General features: G+C 50.6%; 10 protein-coding genes across 10 annotated transcripts; 4 read left to right on the top strand and 6 right to left on the bottom strand.

Moving 5' to 3' along the window:
* Window positions 1-57: 57 nt before the first annotated feature.
* Window positions 58-819, bottom strand: BGZ61DRAFT_454300 (uncharacterized protein). Its single transcript, XM_046246197.1, has 4 exons — window positions 650-819; window positions 476-585; window positions 378-427; window positions 58-322 (listed from the first exon to the last, which is right to left on the bottom strand). The coding sequence occupies exons 1-4, from the start codon at window positions 694-696 to the stop codon at window positions 239-241; spliced, it is 291 nt and encodes a 96-aa protein (XP_046102684.1). The 5' UTR covers window positions 697-819; the 3' UTR covers window positions 58-238.
* A 1,153-nt stretch (window positions 820-1,972) lies between these two features.
* Window positions 1,973-2,547, top strand: BGZ61DRAFT_51655 (uncharacterized protein). The gene is made up of 3 exons (XM_046252293.1): window positions 1,973-2,063; window positions 2,110-2,263; window positions 2,324-2,547. The coding sequence occupies exons 1-3, from the start codon at window positions 2,020-2,022 to the stop codon at window positions 2,408-2,410; spliced, it is 285 nt and encodes a 94-aa protein (XP_046102683.1). The 5' UTR covers window positions 1,973-2,019; the 3' UTR covers window positions 2,411-2,547.
* Window positions 2,548-4,091: 1,544 nt separating this feature from the next.
* On the top strand, window positions 4,092-5,095 carry BGZ61DRAFT_296845 (uncharacterized protein; the record flags this gene model as incomplete). The annotated part of the gene is made up of 5 exons (XM_046238638.1): window positions 4,092-4,334; window positions 4,396-4,598; window positions 4,651-4,742; window positions 4,795-4,965; window positions 5,025-5,095. Coding segments are annotated over 5 exons (780 nt in total), but the record flags the coding sequence as incomplete, so codon positions are not given.
* A 677-nt stretch (window positions 5,096-5,772) lies between these two features.
* On the bottom strand, window positions 5,773-6,708 carry BGZ61DRAFT_495019 (uncharacterized protein; the record flags this gene model as incomplete). Its single annotated transcript, XM_046250825.1, has 1 exon — window positions 5,773-6,708. One exon carries the CDS (start codon window positions 6,706-6,708, stop codon window positions 5,773-5,775), a length of 936 nt encoding a protein of 311 aa, XP_046102681.1.
* Window positions 6,709-7,278: 570 nt separating this feature from the next.
* BGZ61DRAFT_507083 (uncharacterized protein) lies at window positions 7,279-8,598 on the bottom strand (the record flags this gene model as incomplete). Its single annotated transcript, XM_046251889.1, has 7 exons — window positions 7,279-7,482; window positions 7,533-7,628; window positions 7,688-8,040; window positions 8,098-8,165; window positions 8,222-8,258; window positions 8,307-8,326; window positions 8,373-8,598. The coding sequence occupies 7 exons, from the start codon at window positions 8,596-8,598 to the stop codon at window positions 7,293-7,295; spliced, it is 990 nt and encodes a 329-aa protein (XP_046102680.1). The 3' UTR covers window positions 7,279-7,292.
* Window positions 8,599-9,707: 1,109 nt separating this feature from the next.
* Window positions 9,708-10,820, top strand: BGZ61DRAFT_454295 (Alpha/Beta hydrolase protein). Its single transcript, XM_046246196.1, has one exon. The coding sequence runs from the start codon at window positions 9,799-9,801 to the stop codon at window positions 10,735-10,737; it is 939 nt and encodes a 312-aa protein (XP_046102679.1). The 5' UTR covers window positions 9,708-9,798; the 3' UTR covers window positions 10,738-10,820.
* A 1,237-nt stretch (window positions 10,821-12,057) lies between these two features.
* BGZ61DRAFT_454292 (uncharacterized protein) lies at window positions 12,058-12,766 on the bottom strand. Its single transcript, XM_046246195.1, has 4 exons — window positions 12,629-12,766; window positions 12,451-12,579; window positions 12,220-12,403; window positions 12,058-12,171 (listed from the first exon to the last, which is right to left on the bottom strand). The coding sequence occupies exons 1-4, from the start codon at window positions 12,639-12,641 to the stop codon at window positions 12,135-12,137; spliced, it is 363 nt and encodes a 120-aa protein (XP_046102678.1). The 5' UTR covers window positions 12,642-12,766; the 3' UTR covers window positions 12,058-12,134.
* Window positions 12,767-13,670: 904 nt separating this feature from the next.
* BGZ61DRAFT_355555 (uncharacterized protein) lies at window positions 13,671-14,803 on the bottom strand (the record flags this gene model as incomplete). Its single annotated transcript, XM_046240713.1, has 4 exons — window positions 13,671-13,927; window positions 13,982-14,319; window positions 14,416-14,645; window positions 14,699-14,803. 4 exons carry the CDS (start codon window positions 14,801-14,803, stop codon window positions 13,671-13,673), a joined length of 930 nt encoding a protein of 309 aa, XP_046102677.1.
* A 591-nt stretch (window positions 14,804-15,394) lies between these two features.
* BGZ61DRAFT_533841 (uncharacterized protein) lies at window positions 15,395-16,517 on the top strand (the record flags this gene model as incomplete). Its single annotated transcript, XM_046254064.1, has 4 exons — window positions 15,395-15,499; window positions 15,553-15,782; window positions 15,841-16,187; window positions 16,267-16,517. The coding sequence occupies 4 exons, from the start codon at window positions 15,395-15,397 to the stop codon at window positions 16,515-16,517; spliced, it is 933 nt and encodes a 310-aa protein (XP_046102676.1).
* Window positions 16,518-16,706: 189 nt separating this feature from the next.
* Window positions 16,707-17,698, bottom strand: BGZ61DRAFT_495014 (uncharacterized protein; the record flags this gene model as incomplete). Its single annotated transcript, XM_046250824.1, has 3 exons — window positions 16,707-16,769; window positions 16,834-17,181; window positions 17,255-17,698. The coding sequence occupies 3 exons, from the start codon at window positions 17,696-17,698 to the stop codon at window positions 16,707-16,709; spliced, it is 855 nt and encodes a 284-aa protein (XP_046102675.1).
* Between the last annotated feature and the right edge of the window lie 377 nt (window positions 17,699-18,075).

The following is an 18,075-nucleotide window of genomic DNA, read 5'->3' as shown; positions in this document are numbered from 1 at the left end:
TCAGAATATCATGCAAGAGGCCTCCGCTATACCCGCACAACTGCAGTGCATAATAAATTTAAAACAGCAGTCAAATTGATAAACGCCATGTTGAATGGCTACGCAGCTAAATAAAAGTCTTCGCTACCCACCCCTATGAGATGGTTTGAACATGGGCTAGTACGCCAAACTAGTCTAAGGGATTGTCCAGCCTCATAGCAAATATTGGTACTCGGCTAAGGGTCTGTCCTGATGCGTCCTAGAATGGACAAGTAGAATCTCCACCGCCATTGTTTCGACAGCAATCGTAAAATTGGTCTCCGCTTATATCCTTGCCCTGGCACTAAGAAGACTGTGTTAGGCTTTGGTTAAAAATACGAGGATACTACATGACTCACGTATTGGCCGGCGTATTTGATCCCCCCCGAGGCTGGCAGGCGGTCCTGAGCTGCAATATTTAGATTCTAACTTTCGACAAAGCTTCAGGCGTTCATACTCAACTGTGCTCCGACTCTGCTGCAGCAAGCCTGAGTTGCCGAATCGACGGTAGGCCCATTCGATCTCGACTGGCAGGCGCACAAGGAATGCCCATCGCCGAGAACAGGGCTACCGCAAGTGTCTCGTTAGCTCATACAGGCACTGTCGAAGCTTTTGGGAGTAAAGTACGTACGCAAAGAGGAGCCAAGCGCTCACGAGAAGAGTAGTGGCGACCTTCATGATAAAGGAGTTGGATTTCAGACGAATTGTGTAAGTTAAGATAACGAAAGATGTGAGGTTGAAGAAGTAGAGAATTGCTTGAGACAGATCGGGGTGATTTATCTAAAGTTGGATGGCGGTTCTGTTTAAATAACTAGGTATTCATACTATTGGGTTCTTTGGTATACTTACTTCCTTACACGAGCAAATCCCTTGTCAATGCTTGTTCTCTCGAATCATTCGACACTCACTTCCTTTCTCGTTTATGCAAGGCCCTTGTAAATGTTTATTCTCTCGAGTCATTCGACACTTACTTCCTTTCCCGTGTATGCAAAGACCTTGTAAATGTTTATTCTGTCGGATCATTCGGCACTTACTTACTTGCTCGTTTATGTAAGGCCCTTGTAAATGGCAATAGTATTGGATATTCTGACTATTAGTGTGTCAGGGATACAGAGCGAGGTCAGACTCCCTGCTTTGCCGATCCAGAGTCATCATTAGGTCTGGCTCGCATTAACGGGAAGTTCCGCTTTGCCTTTGGGCTGTTAGTTCAATTCCATCAGTCGGTCTCGGATCTTGATGGGGAGGTCTTCGGGTACAGCGAGATGGACTGTCCACTCTTGCCAGCAAGTATTATTATCATCTTATAGCATTATCAGTATTTTAGCTAGATCTTGTCGTATAATTAGTGGATTACTTGGTCAGACAGTACTGAGAGTAGTAGCTGTTTGCTTTGTCTGTTTTTCATTTCCCCTACCTTCAGTCTCTGCCTTTCTTGCTATTGCATATGCAGTGCCAACACAGTCCCTACCAGTCTGTCTTCCAGGTGGGCTCTTGAGTTCTCCAGTCTCTCTTGACCGCTCCATTCTTACATTAATTAGCTTTCTCGTATGTTCAAGCCCCTTGTCAATGACCATATTTCGGCACCCGCTCCGGAATCTCTCTCGGCACTTACTTCGGAACATGCCTCAGCAGTTGTTCACTTTCTCGTGTATGCCAGGTCCTTGCAAATATTAGCAATATCGAATGATCTAAGTATTTCCCTGACGATGAACCGCTCCCTATACGTCTATTGAAGCGCAAGCGACTGCTTAAGCCCCACATGGGCCTACCGGTCACATATGTATTAGTTTGTTAGAATTCAGCGCTTTGATGAAGGCAAGGTTTATACCAAAAAAGGGTTATCCGAATCTTCCGGAAGAAATTTCCCTACATCTCCTGATTTTATTAAGGTCAATTGTTGTTGCATTGTATAAGTATGTACTGCTCTTCCATGATTCAACTTCCAGCAGCAAACCTCTACACCACATTCTACTTCAGTCCACCACTATTTCACCTACCAATATGAAGGCCGTCGCAATTCTCGTTGCCCTCAGTGGCCTCCTCCTGTAAGTCACGTTCTAACATTAACAGGGAATTACTAACCCTCCTTAGGGGCGCCAACGCTGACTCGCATGGTGCATGCGGCTGCCAAATCAACTCTGATGGGGCAATCGACACGGATGCTACGCAAACCTGCTGCCAGAGATTTGGAGGAACATCCACCTATCTTTCTACCAGCGGGAAAGTCCGCTTCGCAGGCGAATATGTAAGTCTTGCTCCGCTTCGAGTGATTTGCTCCGACTGACAGAGGGATGTAAATTTATAGTGTCTGAAAAACAACATCGATGGTGACTCTTTCCATAACTGCTGCCGCCAATTCCTCAGCCGTGGAGATAGTGCGTGCCCGTGGTGAAGTGTTAGTAATTGGCCGTTTGTATCACACTCGGACAATGTTGGTATAGTGGATGCTTTAGAAGTGGATTTTTTGTACAGCAGTCAGCCATTCAACATGGTCTATTATATTTCAATCAATCAACCTCTTATTTCAAGGCGAACAGCAATGTCCCAAAGTTCTACTCCGTCCAGTATTTCTACCGTGACCAATATATACAATCTAGGTTTGATTCGCCTGGAATAAGGTCAGCAAGAAACAGCCCATGATGCATGGACTAGCATTCTGAGGAAGATGGAAACTGTATTGGGAAAGGGGCATGAGTGCATTGTTTTCTGCAAGCGGTATGTGTGCATAATGAAATCAGCACAGGAAGGAAATTATTCAGTATGCATGCATCCGCGGAGATGTTGTTGCGTCAGACCACTAAAGGAGTCCGCCGACTGCGCTGTGTAGCTGATATAGAATAATAAACATAAAGTACATATTGCAGCCTGATTCAATAAATGTTAAATTCACACGAGATTTACACAATTATTTGATACACTAATCTTCAGCTTTTAGTAAGAAGATATCAAACCAGTCTAGAAGAAGAGAGGTTAGAGGTAGCCTGATTATATTCATATATTATTCTTACTTGCAGAATAGCTATACTATTTGCCATAATTGTATTTATCCCAAATTGTCCAGTAAAGCAGGATTAATTAGTTGGTATTTATCACCAACTAGAATCAGCATGTCGGCTGTGGTGGTAACTGTTCCGAACAGGGTCATCATAGTAAACCAAGTGTTCTTTCCAACATCAACCATGGCGGTTAGAAGTATTTTGGCCGGCCTAAGACTCAATCCAGGGTTGATTCCTGGTCATGTACAAGGAGCTGTATCCGACGAAAGAGGGCTTCTCAATGGATGGAACAAACTCGATGTTTACCCTAGACCTGTCAAACAGATTTCCCGCCAGCCCAAAAGGGTAATTCGCATAATTAGGGAGGCCAGACTAGTTTCGGATAGGGATGGGATAGTTATTGTATCTAGTCGCACCGTTTAAAATTCACCTGGGGAAAATGACAGATAAGAATTCCGGGGTGAGGATGGCGGGCCACGATTGAGCGCATGCAACCCCTAGAAATAGCCTAGCGGCGCTGGAGACATAATCCCGTCTATGACTTATCGGGCCAAGCTTCGTATGGTTTCGTGCTCTAGGCCCTGTTTTCTGCTCCCCCTTGATTAGATAGATCGCAAGATGATCGAAAGGCGTCAATCCAAGACAGGCCCTCGCGGGAGGCGATCCCGGACGTCCGGGGGCTGCAGCGCATTCGTTAGTGCAGATTACAAGGGCCGGGGATGAAAGCATCCATTAGTAGCAGCTTGATGCGCCCGGCTGAGTGCTGTGAATGCTCTAAGAAAGCCACCCGGGGCTTGACTTTGTCGTGTCGGGTATATAGATGCCATGCTCTGTACTCGAGGAAGTGAATGACGACGCGTTGGCATTGAGTGTGACGCGGTCCGACATGACCTCTGCGGTTGCTTTATCTGCCCTACGTAGATGATTTTACCGTGTCCTGAGCTTCACACTCATTATCTGAATTGCGCATTGCCCGGCAGCCATGGCCTTTCCGGCTCCAACCCCCGCCGCAGTGCTGGTTTGTTCTTCACTCCAAGAAATCCATTTGCCCGCCCGCTGACAAAATACCGACAGGCAACGGGTGGCACTCTCATCTTCATCGCGGCTGTAGCCATCGGAGCTCGTTTGTATCTCCGCCTTGGGATCCAAAAGCGACGCCTATTGAGCAGCGACATTCTCATGTCCCTGGCGTGGGTTGCCTCTGTCGTCACTGAAGCATTTACCATCAAATTGGCCCAGTCAAACGCCCTGGATCCAAAGGTCAAGTCGACATTTGAGGGCTTCGAGGGGAGCTCTGAGGAGCTTGCCTTTGTCCTCAAGGTAGGCACTATGCCGAATTTTGTGGGATGTAACGATGGGAACTAACATCAGTCTTCTTTAGATGTTCTGGGTTTGCAGCATCCCATTCTTTACGGCTCTTTACCTCTGCAAGGGTGCGCTACTTGCCGTGTATCTGCAAGTTTTCCCCAAGTCGATGCGGAAACGGCGGACTTTCCTATGGGGAACTGTGGGCTTTGTCGTCATCTCGTACATCACCAGTATCTTAATGGTCCTTTGCGTTTGCCTACCGATTAAATCAAATTGGTTCGTGCTATCGCCATTCTACCAAACAGGATCTGTGAGCTAACCCGGCCAGGTCTCTGGACTCGAAAACAGCATGCCCGCCAAAATCTGTTGGATTGGTCTTTCAGGTTGGCTGGGCCTTGCACTTCTCGGGAGATCTTCTAGGTAAAACTCTCGTGTGCTGGTGGCAAGTGGATCGTGCTCACGCTACGGACAGTTTTTGCCATCCCCTGGCTCATCGTACCTGGACTCCAGATGAAGACGATGATGAAAACCGGAGTATACTGCACGTTCCTGTTGGGTTTAGTGAACATCACGTTCTGCCTCGTCCGTTTTGTCACCATCCAAACCTCGTTGGTAAATGATGCAGTCCCTGTCAGTCTGATTTGTAGGTACCCTTCCCTTTTCAACCGCTAGCACTAACTGATGTATGATTGATCTCTGTAGCCCTATGGAGCACCCTTGATTGCAATATTGGCCTTGTAATTGCCTGCTTGCCATCTCTACGACCATATCTCCGAGGTATGCGAGGATCGGATTATCCATCCTACGCCAAGGCCACGACTATAACCCGACCCTCAGAGGCTGGCTTCAAGGTAATCAATGAACCCTACCGTGAGCAGAATATTAGGACGGCCGCCTCTGTGGCTCCGTCATCTAACTCGAATGGCTTCGACGATGACCCGTGGAGTGGGAAGAAGAGCAACGCGAGCGATGTTGAGCTGGTGCAAATAAAGACAGAGCTGAGATGATGGATGTTCTGGTGTAATTCCTAGCGCCCTTAGCACCTAATTTCTGCGCATTTCCTGAATTATAGCGCACTTACGCCCTAAGCTCAGTGCACTCGCGCTCACATGCAGCACGAGTGATCGCCGACCAGGAGGTTCAAGCGTACATGGGGGGTGGTACGCTTTGGCCCTGGCTCCTGGGATGGTCAGCGCCACCAAAGCTTCTTGATTGAGAGGAGAAACAAACCATAAACAGCCCAGAGAGACACGAGTCAGGCAGATTAAAGAGATGGGCAGCGGAGCAATTGATGGCATCACAGCGAAAGCGTGATCCGACTTCTCAGGGGGTGGCTTGTGGAGGGTCGATGGTCGCACACACTATGAAGGCACGCGGCAATAGATGCTGAATGGAGCAAGACCACGATGCGATTGCGCATATACTAACTACTTAGAGAACCCCAGGAACTTCACGGAACCAGCACAAGCCTCTTCTCCTTGGCATCCTCCGATTCCCAGATCGACCCCACGTCAGCTAGCGGCGCAGAGATGATCTCAAAGGGCGGCTTCATCTTGCTTATCAGGGCCAGCAGCTCAGGCGTCTCCCGCTCTATCTCCTCCCTGTTGACGCTCCCCAGGCCGGACCCCATGATGCGGATTGGCTTGAGATTGATGAGGCGCGCTGGCAAGACGTGATTCTCGCAGCCTGCCAGGCCGCCGACTTGGATGTACTGCAAGTTCTCGCCACGCTTAATCTCAGCGGCCTGGAGGAGCTCGACGGCGGTAGGACCGCCCACGTAGTCAATTACAATGTCTACGGGTCCAACACTCTGAGGCAGAACAAGCGGGCTTGTCAGGACGACGCGCTCGTCCAGGCCCTCGACGGCTGCGAGAGCTTCCTCGTTGCGTGCCAGACCAACCACTCGGGCAGCACCCAGCGAGCGAGCCACTGATACCGCGATGCGGCCACTGGCACTCGTGGCGCCGATGATGGCGACAGTGCGGTCGACGCAGCCCCCGACAGCTCGGCATCGCAGAGCTAACCAGCTGCTCGCCGCAGGATTGGCGAGGGCCGCTACGGTGACGGCGTCGGCGGCTGCGTCGAGCTTGACAAGCTGGCTACGATTGATGTTGACGCGCTCAGCAAGCAGCGGCGCGGGGGAAACGGTGATGAAGTAGCGCTCGTTTGTAGCCTCGTCCAGGCCGACGCCGTCGATGCTGGGATCATACGGCAGCGAGGCCTTGAAAGCGCTGGGGTGCTTGCCCGCCGCGCGGCCTCTGACTACACGCGGGATGCCCACGGCGAGGACCTTGAGCTGCAGCTCGTTGGCCGATGGCGCCGGAAGGTCTGGGACCGTGACGTACTCAGGTGGTGAGCCCCAGGATGTGACGCGAGCGGCCTTCATTGCGAGAGACGGGCAGTGGTGGAATGCTGCGCGTTGTTGGATGCGGTAAACAGGTGATGTCGAGATGTGCATATACGACCAGATAGAGTTGGAGAAGCTTTGCGTCAGGCGCGTGAGTCTCATGAGTGCTATCTAGAAGCTGTGTCTATTTGTTAAGACCTATCCGTATTGCTGCTTTTGTAGTGATAGAACGGGCCGGCGATTGATACTGCAAGTCCGGGCGAGGCCGCATCGTGATTTTTTTCGTGGAATGGACAGACGGTGAGACAAACCAGATGCATGTTGTTGTTTCTTCTCTACGGATGCTGCAATCATCGAGCCTTGCAAGCTTGTCAAGCAAATTACTCCCTCGGCCGGACACGGCGCTTTCAGCAAAAGTGCGGACCACTCCGGCGTGGGCTTTAATTACCGGTCCCGGACGGAGTCGCACATACGTGTCGTTGACGGAACGCGGAGTCGGAGATGTGAGCCAGCTGCCGATTCCGACAGGATGTCTTGTATTACGTATAAATACCCATTTTATAGTCTATCAATTTTTCACCTCACTTTTCACTGAGGCCTAAAACAATACGCTGATGACAAGACTACGCGGCCGGAATCTCACGGGTCTCTGGCGCGGGTTGACCACTGATGGTAGCGAGTCGTCGATGTGCAAGAGACGCACTCGCGTCACTGAGTCGCCGCCATAGAGGAAAGTTGGGGAGGTATCGAGAAAAGACAGTCTTGAGACATGGTAATGAGGCGCAGATAATCCCGGACCAGGATTCGATGAGACTGCAGCTTCGTTAGCGACTGTCACAGATGAGTGAACAATGCGTGGATACCTCCATTTGACACTCTCGCCCCATCCGTAGGTTACATCTGCCTCGCTATCGACCCTGATCGTAATCACAAGGCGGTAAATGCTCACACCAGTGACGCTCAAGGATACTAGAGTAAGTAAAAGTCGAGGTGCTGTACGATCTTGGCTCATACTCACAATCCGCCGCCCATCAGAACAACCGCAATTCCAACCTTGCGAGCAAAGGGAACTTTCATGGGCCGCAGAAGCCAAAACGGAAGTAGCAGGATGGCGAAATCCGTCGCGACGTTGACGGCTGCACAGGTTATGTACACTCTGAAGAGCTGGTCGCAGGCGGCATTGTTTTCGCAGTTTAGTGCAAAGGTGGCGATGACGTTGACCATGCTGTAGGCAATAACCACAAAGAGGACGCCGTATGTGACCATGCGGAACGTGGCATCGACAAAGAATCGCAAGTAGAACATCAAGACGGAGGCTTTGATGAATAGAGTCGTTAGGTTATACAGTGGAACTCCCGCCCATTTTCCAATCTGCCACGCTATTAGCTTTCGTGTCCCGGCACTCTAATGCTCCCCTGATGCACGTACCTTTAACAGAAGGGATATTCCCTCTGGCGTCATAGTGATGATGTGATCCCCCGCACCGAGTCGTGCCTCTTAACGCCAAACATTAGCATCGTGATCTTTGGGGTGACTTCGGAAAAGGCCATACCGACAGCAACAGCTACTGATTGCAAGACGGCGAAAATCTGGCACGATTTAGTAATTGTATGCGTGAATTCATGTCTTGAACGTACAGTCGCTATAACAGTGAGAGCTGTTTGGCGTTAGTAGTGAGAAAGGTCTGGAGTAGAGGTACTTACTATCGTCGATATGCCATTTCTTGACGATGAATTTACTCGCCCACAGTCGCAATAGTATTATAGGCACAGAGACGACGGGGAAGATCACAGCCAGGTAGAACACCGTGTCGCTGCGACCACCGGTGTGCGAGAATAGGCCCACTGGTTCCCCAAGCACCACAGTCGGTTGAGGAGTCGCCAGAGGAGTCGCCGGCGCTGAAATCTGCAAACTGGTTGCGGCCGCCATGGCGGGAGTATCAATGCCGGGAGCGACGCGGATTTCGCCACGGCAGACAGATAGACCCTGGGTTGCTTGATCGTTGGCCTTGGGCGCTGGACGTGTGCACCTATCGCGGCATCTCCAAGCCGGTTTTTGGCTTCACAACTCGCCTCGGCATGACGGTTGGGAAGGGGAAAGGTGGTCGCTGGATGCTGAGTGGTTAAATTGCATCTAAATTCTATTTAAGCTTAGGACCCCGGAGATCTGAATCAAGCGGCGTCAATAGGCTTTCGACCTAAGTGTCTTGGTTGCATTTTGTGATTGTGTCGAGGATAACGCCACAAATGCCCTAGAAGTCTCCCTTCCAACAAGGGTTGAGGAATGTGCGGCGGTCTTGCGACTGTACGGGTATAAAATACAAGCCGACCTGTTAGATTAGACGCAGCACATTGCCGTCAATTATAATACAACCGCACAGCCATCTAGCGACTATCGTCGCAGTTGTGCTCCGTTCTTTTGATCATGCGACTTGCCAATCCTCTAGGAATTCAATTCGCCACTCCACTCCACTCCCCGCGCCAAGGCGAGGCCATAGCGTGATGAGGGCCCCGTCGTTTGACATTGATTGATGGGGAATGAGGACAAGAAAGTATTGGCTTGCTATCTTAGTGTAGCTTTAGGGATAAAAATGTAAAGGCGTAACTTATGGGACGTAGACAGCCCCGATACGGAAGACCCGGATCCGGACCCGGAAGACCCGATGCTGGAGGCCACATGCCGATGTTCGAGGCCGTGTTCCAAACCGGCTAAGCTCCAGTTTTAGTAGATGATACTGTAATGTGGTATCATTGGTTGCTTGTTAGATGCACTGAAGGCGAACGTGAAAAGATGAGCTGTAAGCTGTCAGCCATAATCCTATTACATTACCAAGTCAACAAACCGCCTTCATTGCAATTTCTTAAACAGCCAAGACATCGTCCCGTGTAGAATCAAGAATCATGCCGCTGTAGCTCCCACATTTGCTAGCTCTATGAGGATTAGTTTCGCAGCGTGCCCCTCCTTTCGTCGTGTTGCGTGGGGTTTGTTCGCCTCGGCTCGGCCCATCTCCGCATTTCATGAGCTGCGGCAATGAACAATAAATACTCACCCGTGCCATTCCCATTATACAGTCGCTATTCCTCACGTACCGAAATCTCGTTCCCATACTTATTTCTCACAGCCGGCAACATGGCGCAACGACACGGCTTCTTCGAGTATATCCGACTCAAGGTCGCCGCAATCTTCATCCGCTTCGTGGTCGGCCGGATGGCAGGCCCGGGACTCACCAAGGATTTAGCGAGATCTGTTCATCAACGAAAGATTGTGTACATTCCATCGCGTGATCCAGGCCGATCCATCAAGGCTTGGCTCTATTCACCACCCGACTCCACCACGCCACAGACCAAGAAACCGGTCGTCATCAACTGGCACGGAAGCGGCTTCCTCATCCCTAGTTTTGGCCAAGACGTTGCCTTCTGCAGCCATGTTGCGCGCGAGACCGGAGCTGTGGTTCTCGATGCCGATTATCGCAAGGGCCCGGAGGACCCGTTCCCGGCAGCCGTCTACGATGTAGAGGACACGCTCAAATGGGTTGCAAGCCAGCCGGAGCAGTTTGACCTCGACCGCGTCGCTGTTTCTGGATTCAGTGCCGGTGCTAATCTCGCGTTGGTTGCGGCTTCGACTCTGAGGAAGCAGTTGCCACAAATCCAAATACCGATTGTCGTTGCCGCTTATCCTCCGACGAATCTAGCCGTTGATGCTGCGTCAAAAACGGTCCCCAATCCTAAAAGGCCGATCCCTGCCAGCGTGGCTGCCATTTTCAACGACTGCTACGTGCCCGAAGTCGAGCTGCGAGCCGACCCCCGGATTTCTCCCACGTACGCGGAGCCGGCATTGTTCCCAGCCACAGTCGCCATGTTCACTTGCGAAGGAGATACACTGGCACCAGAGGGCATCGCTCTAGCAGAGAAGTTGGACGATGGGCAGCGAAAGGTTATCAACATAAATCTCAAGGGTACTCATCATGCGTTCGATAAAGGGTGTGAGCCAGGGACAAATGAGTGGGAGCAGCGGGAATACATGCACAAGATTTCTGTTGAAAATCTCAAGGAGGCACTTGGTATATAGTTTTCATAATTCTAGACCTTTTCGAGGTTAATGCAACGGCCCAATGATATATATCATCTGCAGGCCAAGAGTTTCTCTTTCTATGAACGACGTCCTTGATGAGGAAGATGTGATTTTTATAAGGCGGTGGTATCGCATGAGCCTCTGGTCACCATTGTTCATCGCGGCGCGCTCTCTCGTTTTCTCGTTGCTTGGCAGCTTTTTTTTGGTCCCGCTCAGGGAAATCAACAATGGTCTCCAGACTACCTTGGTCTTCTCGGCCTTGGGCGTCCAAGCCGCAGCTCCGTGCAAACTCAGTTCAGCTACCTCTCTCGCGACAACTCCTACGTTTACTCCTAGCTCTTCGGAATCGCCACTACCACTACCATAGAATATATTGCTTCTATAACGACCACCACTGGCACCTGTGTCCCGACCAGCCCGGTTAACCACCGTAGCCTCGGGGATGACTTCACGTCCTGGAGTAACTTCCAAGGTGCAATCGGGCCAACAAATGGAGATATTGCTGCAGAGAATCAAGTCAAGTACTTGCAAGCTCAGCCTCAGCCTTACAACACACATACCCTCTTTCTCCGGTGTTATTCGTCATCGCTGACAGGCAATTACCTTCCCATTGCATCTTTGGGAACAACTATTTCTGCCTTGGTCAGCCAAAATGTTCTCAACTTCGAAACCAGTAAACATTATAAGCTCATGGCGAACTATGCCTTGGGACAAATCAAAATTTTGTCTCGGGGACTTGCACGTTCGAGGTCTATGTTGGTTCAACTCAAAAGGGAAACGCTATCGGCCTGGCGCCCATGACTGTTGGACAGTAGGTACGAAATGATTAAAAGTGATATCGACATTGTGCATCATGATGGATATTAGACAGCGCGGTTTCCATTTCAGTGCATCGGTGCTGTTGCTGTTGATGTTTGTTGGATAGCATCTCGGCATTTAATGCTAATACATGCTTGGGATAAACGAAATAAAAAGGTACCAGAGAGGCTGAATTGGTGTTTACATCTTCCACTTGGGTAGACTAAGACTTTTATGCATATTTTAATTTAATTCAGGGTTTTATAGTTCCCAGATAAACATAATTCATCTCCTCACTACCGTCCACGACCTCGTCAAATGTCAGCGAGGTCCGCAATGGGGCTGTACATCCGTATCTGCCGCAAGCATATCTACGTCGATCAATTCGAACCATAGTTCTAAGCAGGTGTCTTATTGACATCGGTGGGTCACAACTACTAGTTGGCCAAGTTGAAGATGGCCTCACACACATTCGCTTTCTAGCCGCAGATACCGGCGTAGAATCAGGCACAGAAGAAATGAGATGATGATTTATTCCACTTTGTATTTCATTTACTTAATCCAACACTCTGCTTGACATATGCATGAGTCCTGCTCTAGTAGTCCATAGACTCGTGGCGGCGAGATTGGTTGCTGCATCCATTAGAGCTATCCCTTTTATTTTCCGGTATTGTCACTTACGGGTCGTACTGATCGTCTTGACCATACTGCTGGTCGTACAGCTGCTCGGCTTGCCTCTTGGCGTGGTGCTTGGCCTTCTCCTTGTCGACAAAGTCGAGTCCCTTGGTCTCGAACAGCTTGTCGACTTCGGCACCAGCAAGGCCAGCAAGGACCTCCTTGGCAAAGCCATGGTTGACAGTCTCGCCTGGATGTGTCAGTCAAGGCAAAGGCAGGAACAGAGTGCGAGCTGACCCTTCTTGCGCTGGCTGTCCTCGAACAGCTTCATGGCCTCAAAGGCGGCACCACCACCAATGAGCTCATGGGTGAAGTGGCTCTGGTGCTCACCGTTGTACACCTCGTCGCGCTGCTCACGGCCCTCGTCTACAATGTGTGAGAATCAATTCAAAAGTCAGGAGAGAGGTATGCCGACCGAATTCGAACATGTTGATAAATGAATAAGGTGTGATTGGGAGTATTGGATGGTTGTTGTTGTTGTTGTTGTTGTTGTTGTTGTTGTTGTTGTTGTTGTTGTTGTTGTTGTTGTTGTTGTTGTTGTTGTTGTTGTTGTTGTTGTTGTTGTTGTTGTAGTAGAGTTGAAGTGGGAGTGTCGGTTGCATTTATATAGCCAGTCTACCCCTCACTTTCCCCTGTGAGTTGAACCTAATGCGGCTCCATCGAATTACTTTCAGCTTGCATGTGCCGTGCTAGACGACGTCGACGAAACAGAGGCATGATACGAGTACGTCATATGTGGCTCGTCACTTTACATGGCGTCAATGCATCTGTTGTTATTTTAAACACTCGGCATGGTTTACGAGCAATTATTGCCCCTCAATATCACCATCCATCGTCATCCCAAGTATCAGAATGGCCGCTTTCCCTGAACATCACAAACACGTTGCGACTGAAGCGGGCGGAGTTCCGGAAGAGCAGCGCCGTGTCTGACCAATGACTTCGCCGTCCGATGGTCAATCCGGAATCTCGGCACGTCTCCACCCAGCCGGCTGATGTCCGAGACGCTAGCAGATGGAGACTTACGCGCAATGGGAGCTGAGGCGACCGACTACGCGCTGCCGAGATTCCGACTGAAGCATTGGAAAGCTGGATTGAGCGTCTCCTGAATGCGCCGTGCGGGGTTATCGCCATGGCCACTAGATGTGCCCACGGGGAGGCGGTATACCGGTTATACTACGTCGTACGCTCACCTCCTGCATGGACGCATGGAGCATTCCGACTCTAAGTCGGGGTTGAGCCACAGTGGCGTCTACACCATCTTTAGTTCACCAGTGGACACTGTCTGGCGTACGTCAGCTTCGATTTAGTTCATCAGGGTCCGTCAATTTCGGAGACGTGGCCCTCAAAGCAGCAGACGAGAGTTGTATTGAACGCTCACCGCCATTATGGGATATTCGCATGAGGAAATTCTCCAGACATTTTGAATTGAACCCTCCATTTCATATCCCTTGACACCGCTATTCCTGCCCCCAGCCCAGCTCCAGCAGCTCCTTCACCGTCCAAGCCTTGATATCCGGGAACACTTCATTAAGCGTTCCCTTCGGAGGCTTCAGCTCAAACATCCCCTGCTCGAACCAGATCCCAAAAACAGAAAAGATGGACTGAATCTGCTCCTTGGTCATGTGCGCGTACAGCGGAGGGTGAGAGGGAAGCTTCGTCACCTTTCCAGTTCGGAGAAGTTCGACAGAGTCATAGCTGACTTCGAATTCCACGCCTGATGCCGACATTTGTTAGCCAAGCCCTACGTACAAGTGTACCGAGCACTCACCCTTGACCTCTTCTGCGATCCGCACAAACTCATTCCACGTCACGGTGTCGCCAATGACATAGCTCTCCCGGTCCCATTTCGGGAGCTCCAGACTGGCTGCAACGAACTTGGCAACGTCGCGGGTGTGTGTAAATGTCACGGGCACATCACCGGAGCCCGGAATTGCAGCCACGTTGTGCTCAATGTCGACGGCAATGATGTTGGGTAACTGATTCGTCTTCACGCGCGGGTGGCCCCAAAAGTCGAGAAAGTATCCGACGTAGAAGAGGGTGTACTCAAGTGTGCTCACCTGGAGCTCTTCCAGGGCCTCGAGCTTGGCTCGGCCAATTTCAAAGTCCCTAAGCTGGCTATTTCACAAGATTAATACCGAATTCTGATCTCACTGAGAACCCGACCTAGGATTGAGAGAGCAGAGAGAGGATCGTTCGACTCACTCCATCGTGTATGGAATTCCCCAAATGCTTGGGATAAACCGCCTGGTGTATTGGGATGCCTCGGAGGCCCGAACGAGGTTGACTTGTGGTAAGCCTGTGGTTGTGAGAAAGAGGGTCGATATCACCGTGTCAATCTTATTGTCGACGAGGACTTTGGTCAAAGCCTCGACGTTGTCGTAGTCGACCGCAATGACCTCGCAGCCGCTTTCGGCTTCGAGAGTAGGGTTCGCCTTCTCCAGTCAGTTCACAGGGCTGCCCATGGCATTTCATATGCGACACTTACCGCTCGGCTGAATATCTTCACGTCATGTTTACCTTGGCCCTTGATAGTCTCGGCTATCGTGCGGCCAATACCGCGAGTGCCTCCTGCAACTGCAATGGTAACCATATTTTTGGAATGCGGGGTGAAGATGGTAAAACAATTTTGGTATTAGGATCCTCAAATCTGAAAGGGTTCCATGAATATCATATATATTCCCAAGCTTGCAGATACGTCGTCAATGCACCTTAAACGCGGCGGTGTATTAATCCACTATTGGCTCGGAGAATTTACGTGTAACGACCGTCGTCCATCCGTCGTCCGTCGTTCGTCCGCTGGTTTCGTCCGTTCGGCGTCCGTGATATTCCCCACTACAGTCCATACAGTGGAGAGTGAGACCTTCATCGCGGCCGGCATATCGAATAGCACTGTCGGCGTCCTTGGCAATGCCTTTCTAATCACTCCGTCGGAGAATAGTGTCGCCTGATTTCTCATAAACACAGAGGAGTATAGTCAATTTCGCCGACCGGCGCTTTTACTCGGCTAGACCAAGCTCCGGCATGCTGGACGATCTCTACTCTTCTGGTTGCGCTTCTTCGATTTGGGGGATTGAAGAAACAAGGAGAATGATTTAAGACATGAAGACGGCCGATTTTTACAAGATGCATCCTTCACACATCCACCCTAGACTTCCATACTCAACACCATCCACAAACGAAAATGGTCAACGTCGCAATCGCTGGTGGCACGGGCGGTGTCGGTCGCGCCATCGTCGAAGCCATTAAAAATGACCCGAGACACACTGCAGTCGTGTTATCCCGCAAGGTATTCAATCAAATTCTCATGCTTTTACTCCAAATAACTAAATCCATGTGTAGTCTACGGGCGCAGAGGATCTCGGACTGCCCATCGTCGAGGTCGACTACGAAAGCGTCGATAGCCTCACTGAGGTCTTGGAAAAGCACAATATCAACACGGTCATCTCTACGCTCGCTCTCCATATCCACGGTGTAGGAGAGGCCCAGCTCAAACTCATCAGGGCGGCCGATAAGTCGTCAGTCACGAAGCGTTTCGTGGCCAGTTCATGGGCTGTCCGAGCTGCCGAGCAGTGAGTAGCACCTGGCCCTATTTCTGAATATGGAAGCATAGGCTAACTCGGCATCAAGCTATGTCAAGATGCTGCCTCATGGATACCAGCATGTAGCCGCCTACGCAGAACTCGAGAAGACCAACCTGGAGTGGACCGCCTTCAACATCGGGTGGTTCTTGGAGTACTTCGGCATGCCGCACGTCAAGACATATATCCAGCAAACTACTTTCGTGGTCGACATGGCTGGCAAGAGTGCTTCGATTCCGGGTGATGGCAAGCAGAAGATGACCTTTACATACTCTCTTGATGTCGCCAAGTTCGTCATCGCAGCGCTCGACCTACCGAAATGGGACCGGGACACTATCGTCATTGGAGACAAGATGACTTGGGAGGAATTTGTGAAGCTCGCTGAAGAGGCTCGAGGTATGTTCGCCGCCTTGCTTCTAAGTTTATTAAATTGCCAAATGAAGAGATACGCTAACATATGCCAACCCCAACGCAGGCGAAAAGTTCACCGTCACGTACGACAGCGTGGAGAAGCTGAAGAGTGGCGAAATCACCGAACTGCCAGGTCAGGTCGCTGCTTACTCGTATTTCCCTAAGAAGTGGGTGCAGGGCCTGTTCTCGGTCTTTGGATACTGGGTCACGGAAAGCGTCTTCGATTTCCCCGATGAAAAGGCCCTGAACAAGAAGTTCCCGGACATCAAGGTCACCACTGTGAAGGAGATGCTGAGCCATTGGAAGGGGAAATAGAGGAGCGGTTCTGAGTAGAACGCACCCGAAGATTAGCGTATATAGCTCAACTATCATCTGACTGGACCTTTAGTTATTCTAGTAGTGTAACATGAATTATTAAACCCATTTCCCAAAGTCATTTCCCAAAGTCCAGCTACTCGCACACCTCAACCAACTCTCTAATAATCACGACGCTAACTGTGTCGGTTAGTTTCCAACCTTGATAAGGATTTTGCCTGCTGCGCGCTTCGATGCTAGTTTCTCATATGCCTGGATACGTTAGCTCAACTGCATTTCTGCGAAGAAGTAGACGAGACGGGAAGAGTAAACTTGCCTCTATGGCATTTTCCATGTCAAAAGTCGAGTCGATCGTAACCTGCTTGATCCACCCCTTGTCAACCCAGCCCGCAACCTCCTTCGCACCCGTGCCAGATGGTGCGTTCATGACGTGCAAGTAGGTTCGTTTCGTACCCCCAAGCATAGCTGGAAGCATTTTGAATTTTATGCCAGTCATCAGACCGCCGGCGATGGAGAGGAATTTGCCGTCTGGCTTGAGGTATCCGGGGCATTTCTTGTAGAGGGTCTCGTCTCCGATGCAGTCAATGATAGTGTCGAAGGGATTATCTTTGTATGTCGTAATCAGATGGTCGTATAGTGACTTGTGGGCGGTGTAGTCGATGACCTACGGGGCAGATTAATTAGTAAGTCTTCTTCTAGTAATGTATCGCTGCTGGGACTAAGTCAGATAACAGTACCTCTTCAGCGCCGAGCCGCCGGACCATGGCCTCATTCTTGCCAGAACATATTGCAGTGACATGAACGCCGGTTGATCGAAGCACCTGCACCAGAACGCTACCCACACCCCCGCTAGCACCCTTCACAAGAACCCTGTCCCCCTTGCGGAACTCGGTGGCACGCATCACGATGGCGGTCGTCTGCCCGGGAACCCCCACAAGAGCAGCCGCGGCGCCGTCTTCCAGGGTCAGTGGCTTCTCCACAACCATGTGCGCCGGCAGGATGAGATATTCGGCCAGCGTGCCACCGCCAGAGAAGATCTGCATGGTGGGAATGGTGCCACAGACAGTCATGCCCACGCGCACATTGGAACAGGAGGGTATAGACGGCCCAGTCTGAACAACCTGGCCAACAAAGTCCGCCCCAGGAATGGCATTTCCCATGAAAGGTCTTGGCATACGCATCATAACGAGATCAAGAGGGTTCAGGGCGACGTGGGAGACTCTGACCATGATGTCTCCGCCTTTGGGGGATGCTGGGGTGGGCCAGTCGGGTCTCAACTCGAGGACATCCTTGGGTTGGCCAGTTCGCTTGATGACCCAAGCCTTCATGGTTTTTGGTAGTGCTGCCATTTATTTTCTTGCACGGTTTGCGGTTGGATGGGGGATTGGCGCGGCGAAAAAAGAGTGGAGGATTAAAGTGAAGGATGAAGAGTCAAGGTGTAGAGTGAAGTTCCCTCCAACAAAAAGACGAACGACCGAGTATTCCTTTTAAGGTCGGTGCCATGCCATTTCTCATGGAGAAAGAATTGCTGAGCCGGCAAGATATGTAAGCCGTGAAG

The sequence above is a fragment of the Ilyonectria robusta genome (assembly GCF_021365365.1).
Source record: "Ilyonectria robusta strain PMI_751 chromosome Unknown BGZ61scaffold_13, whole genome shotgun sequence".
Taxonomy (NCBI): domain Eukaryota; kingdom Fungi; phylum Ascomycota; class Sordariomycetes; order Hypocreales; family Nectriaceae; genus Ilyonectria; species Ilyonectria robusta.
The sequence above is the reverse complement of the archived record's forward strand: the minus strand, read 5'-3'. Positions and strand labels throughout refer to the sequence as shown.

Bases quoted from the DNA above. Each gene is read 5' to 3' on its own strand.
- BGZ61DRAFT_454300 (XM_046246197.1), bottom strand. From the start codon at position 696: ATGAAGGTCGCCACTACTCTTCTCGTGAGCGCTTGGCTCCTCTTTGC. The intron at 586-649 runs GTACGTACTTTA...CACTTGCGGTAG, and splicing joins AGCGCTTGGCTCCTCTTTGC to CCCTGTTCTCGGCGATGGGC. The intron at 323-377 runs GTGAGTCATGTA...CAGTCTTCTTAG, and splicing joins TCAAATACGCCGGCCAATAC to TGCCAGGGCAAGGATATAAG.
- BGZ61DRAFT_51655 (XM_046252293.1), top strand. From the start codon at position 2,020: ATGAAGGCCGTCGCAATTCTCGTTGCCCTCAGTGGCCTCCTCCT. The intron at 2,064-2,109 runs GTAAGTCACGTT...AACCCTCCTTAG, and splicing joins GCCCTCAGTGGCCTCCTCCT to GGGCGCCAACGCTGACTCGC. The intron at 2,264-2,323 runs GTAAGTCTTGCT...GTAAATTTATAG, and splicing joins TCCGCTTCGCAGGCGAATAT to TGTCTGAAAAACAACATCGA.
- BGZ61DRAFT_454295 (XM_046246196.1), top strand. From the start codon at position 9,799: ATGGCGCAACGACACGGCTTCTTCGAGTATATCCGACTCAAGGTCGCC.
- BGZ61DRAFT_454292 (XM_046246195.1), bottom strand. The intron at 12,404-12,450 runs GTCAGCTCGCAC...TGACACATCCAG, and splicing joins GGACAGCCAGCGCAAGAAGG to GCGAGACTGTCAACCATGGC. The intron at 12,172-12,219 runs GTAAGTGACAAT...TAATGGATGCAG, and splicing joins CAAGACGATCAGTACGACCC to CAACCAATCTCGCCGCCACG.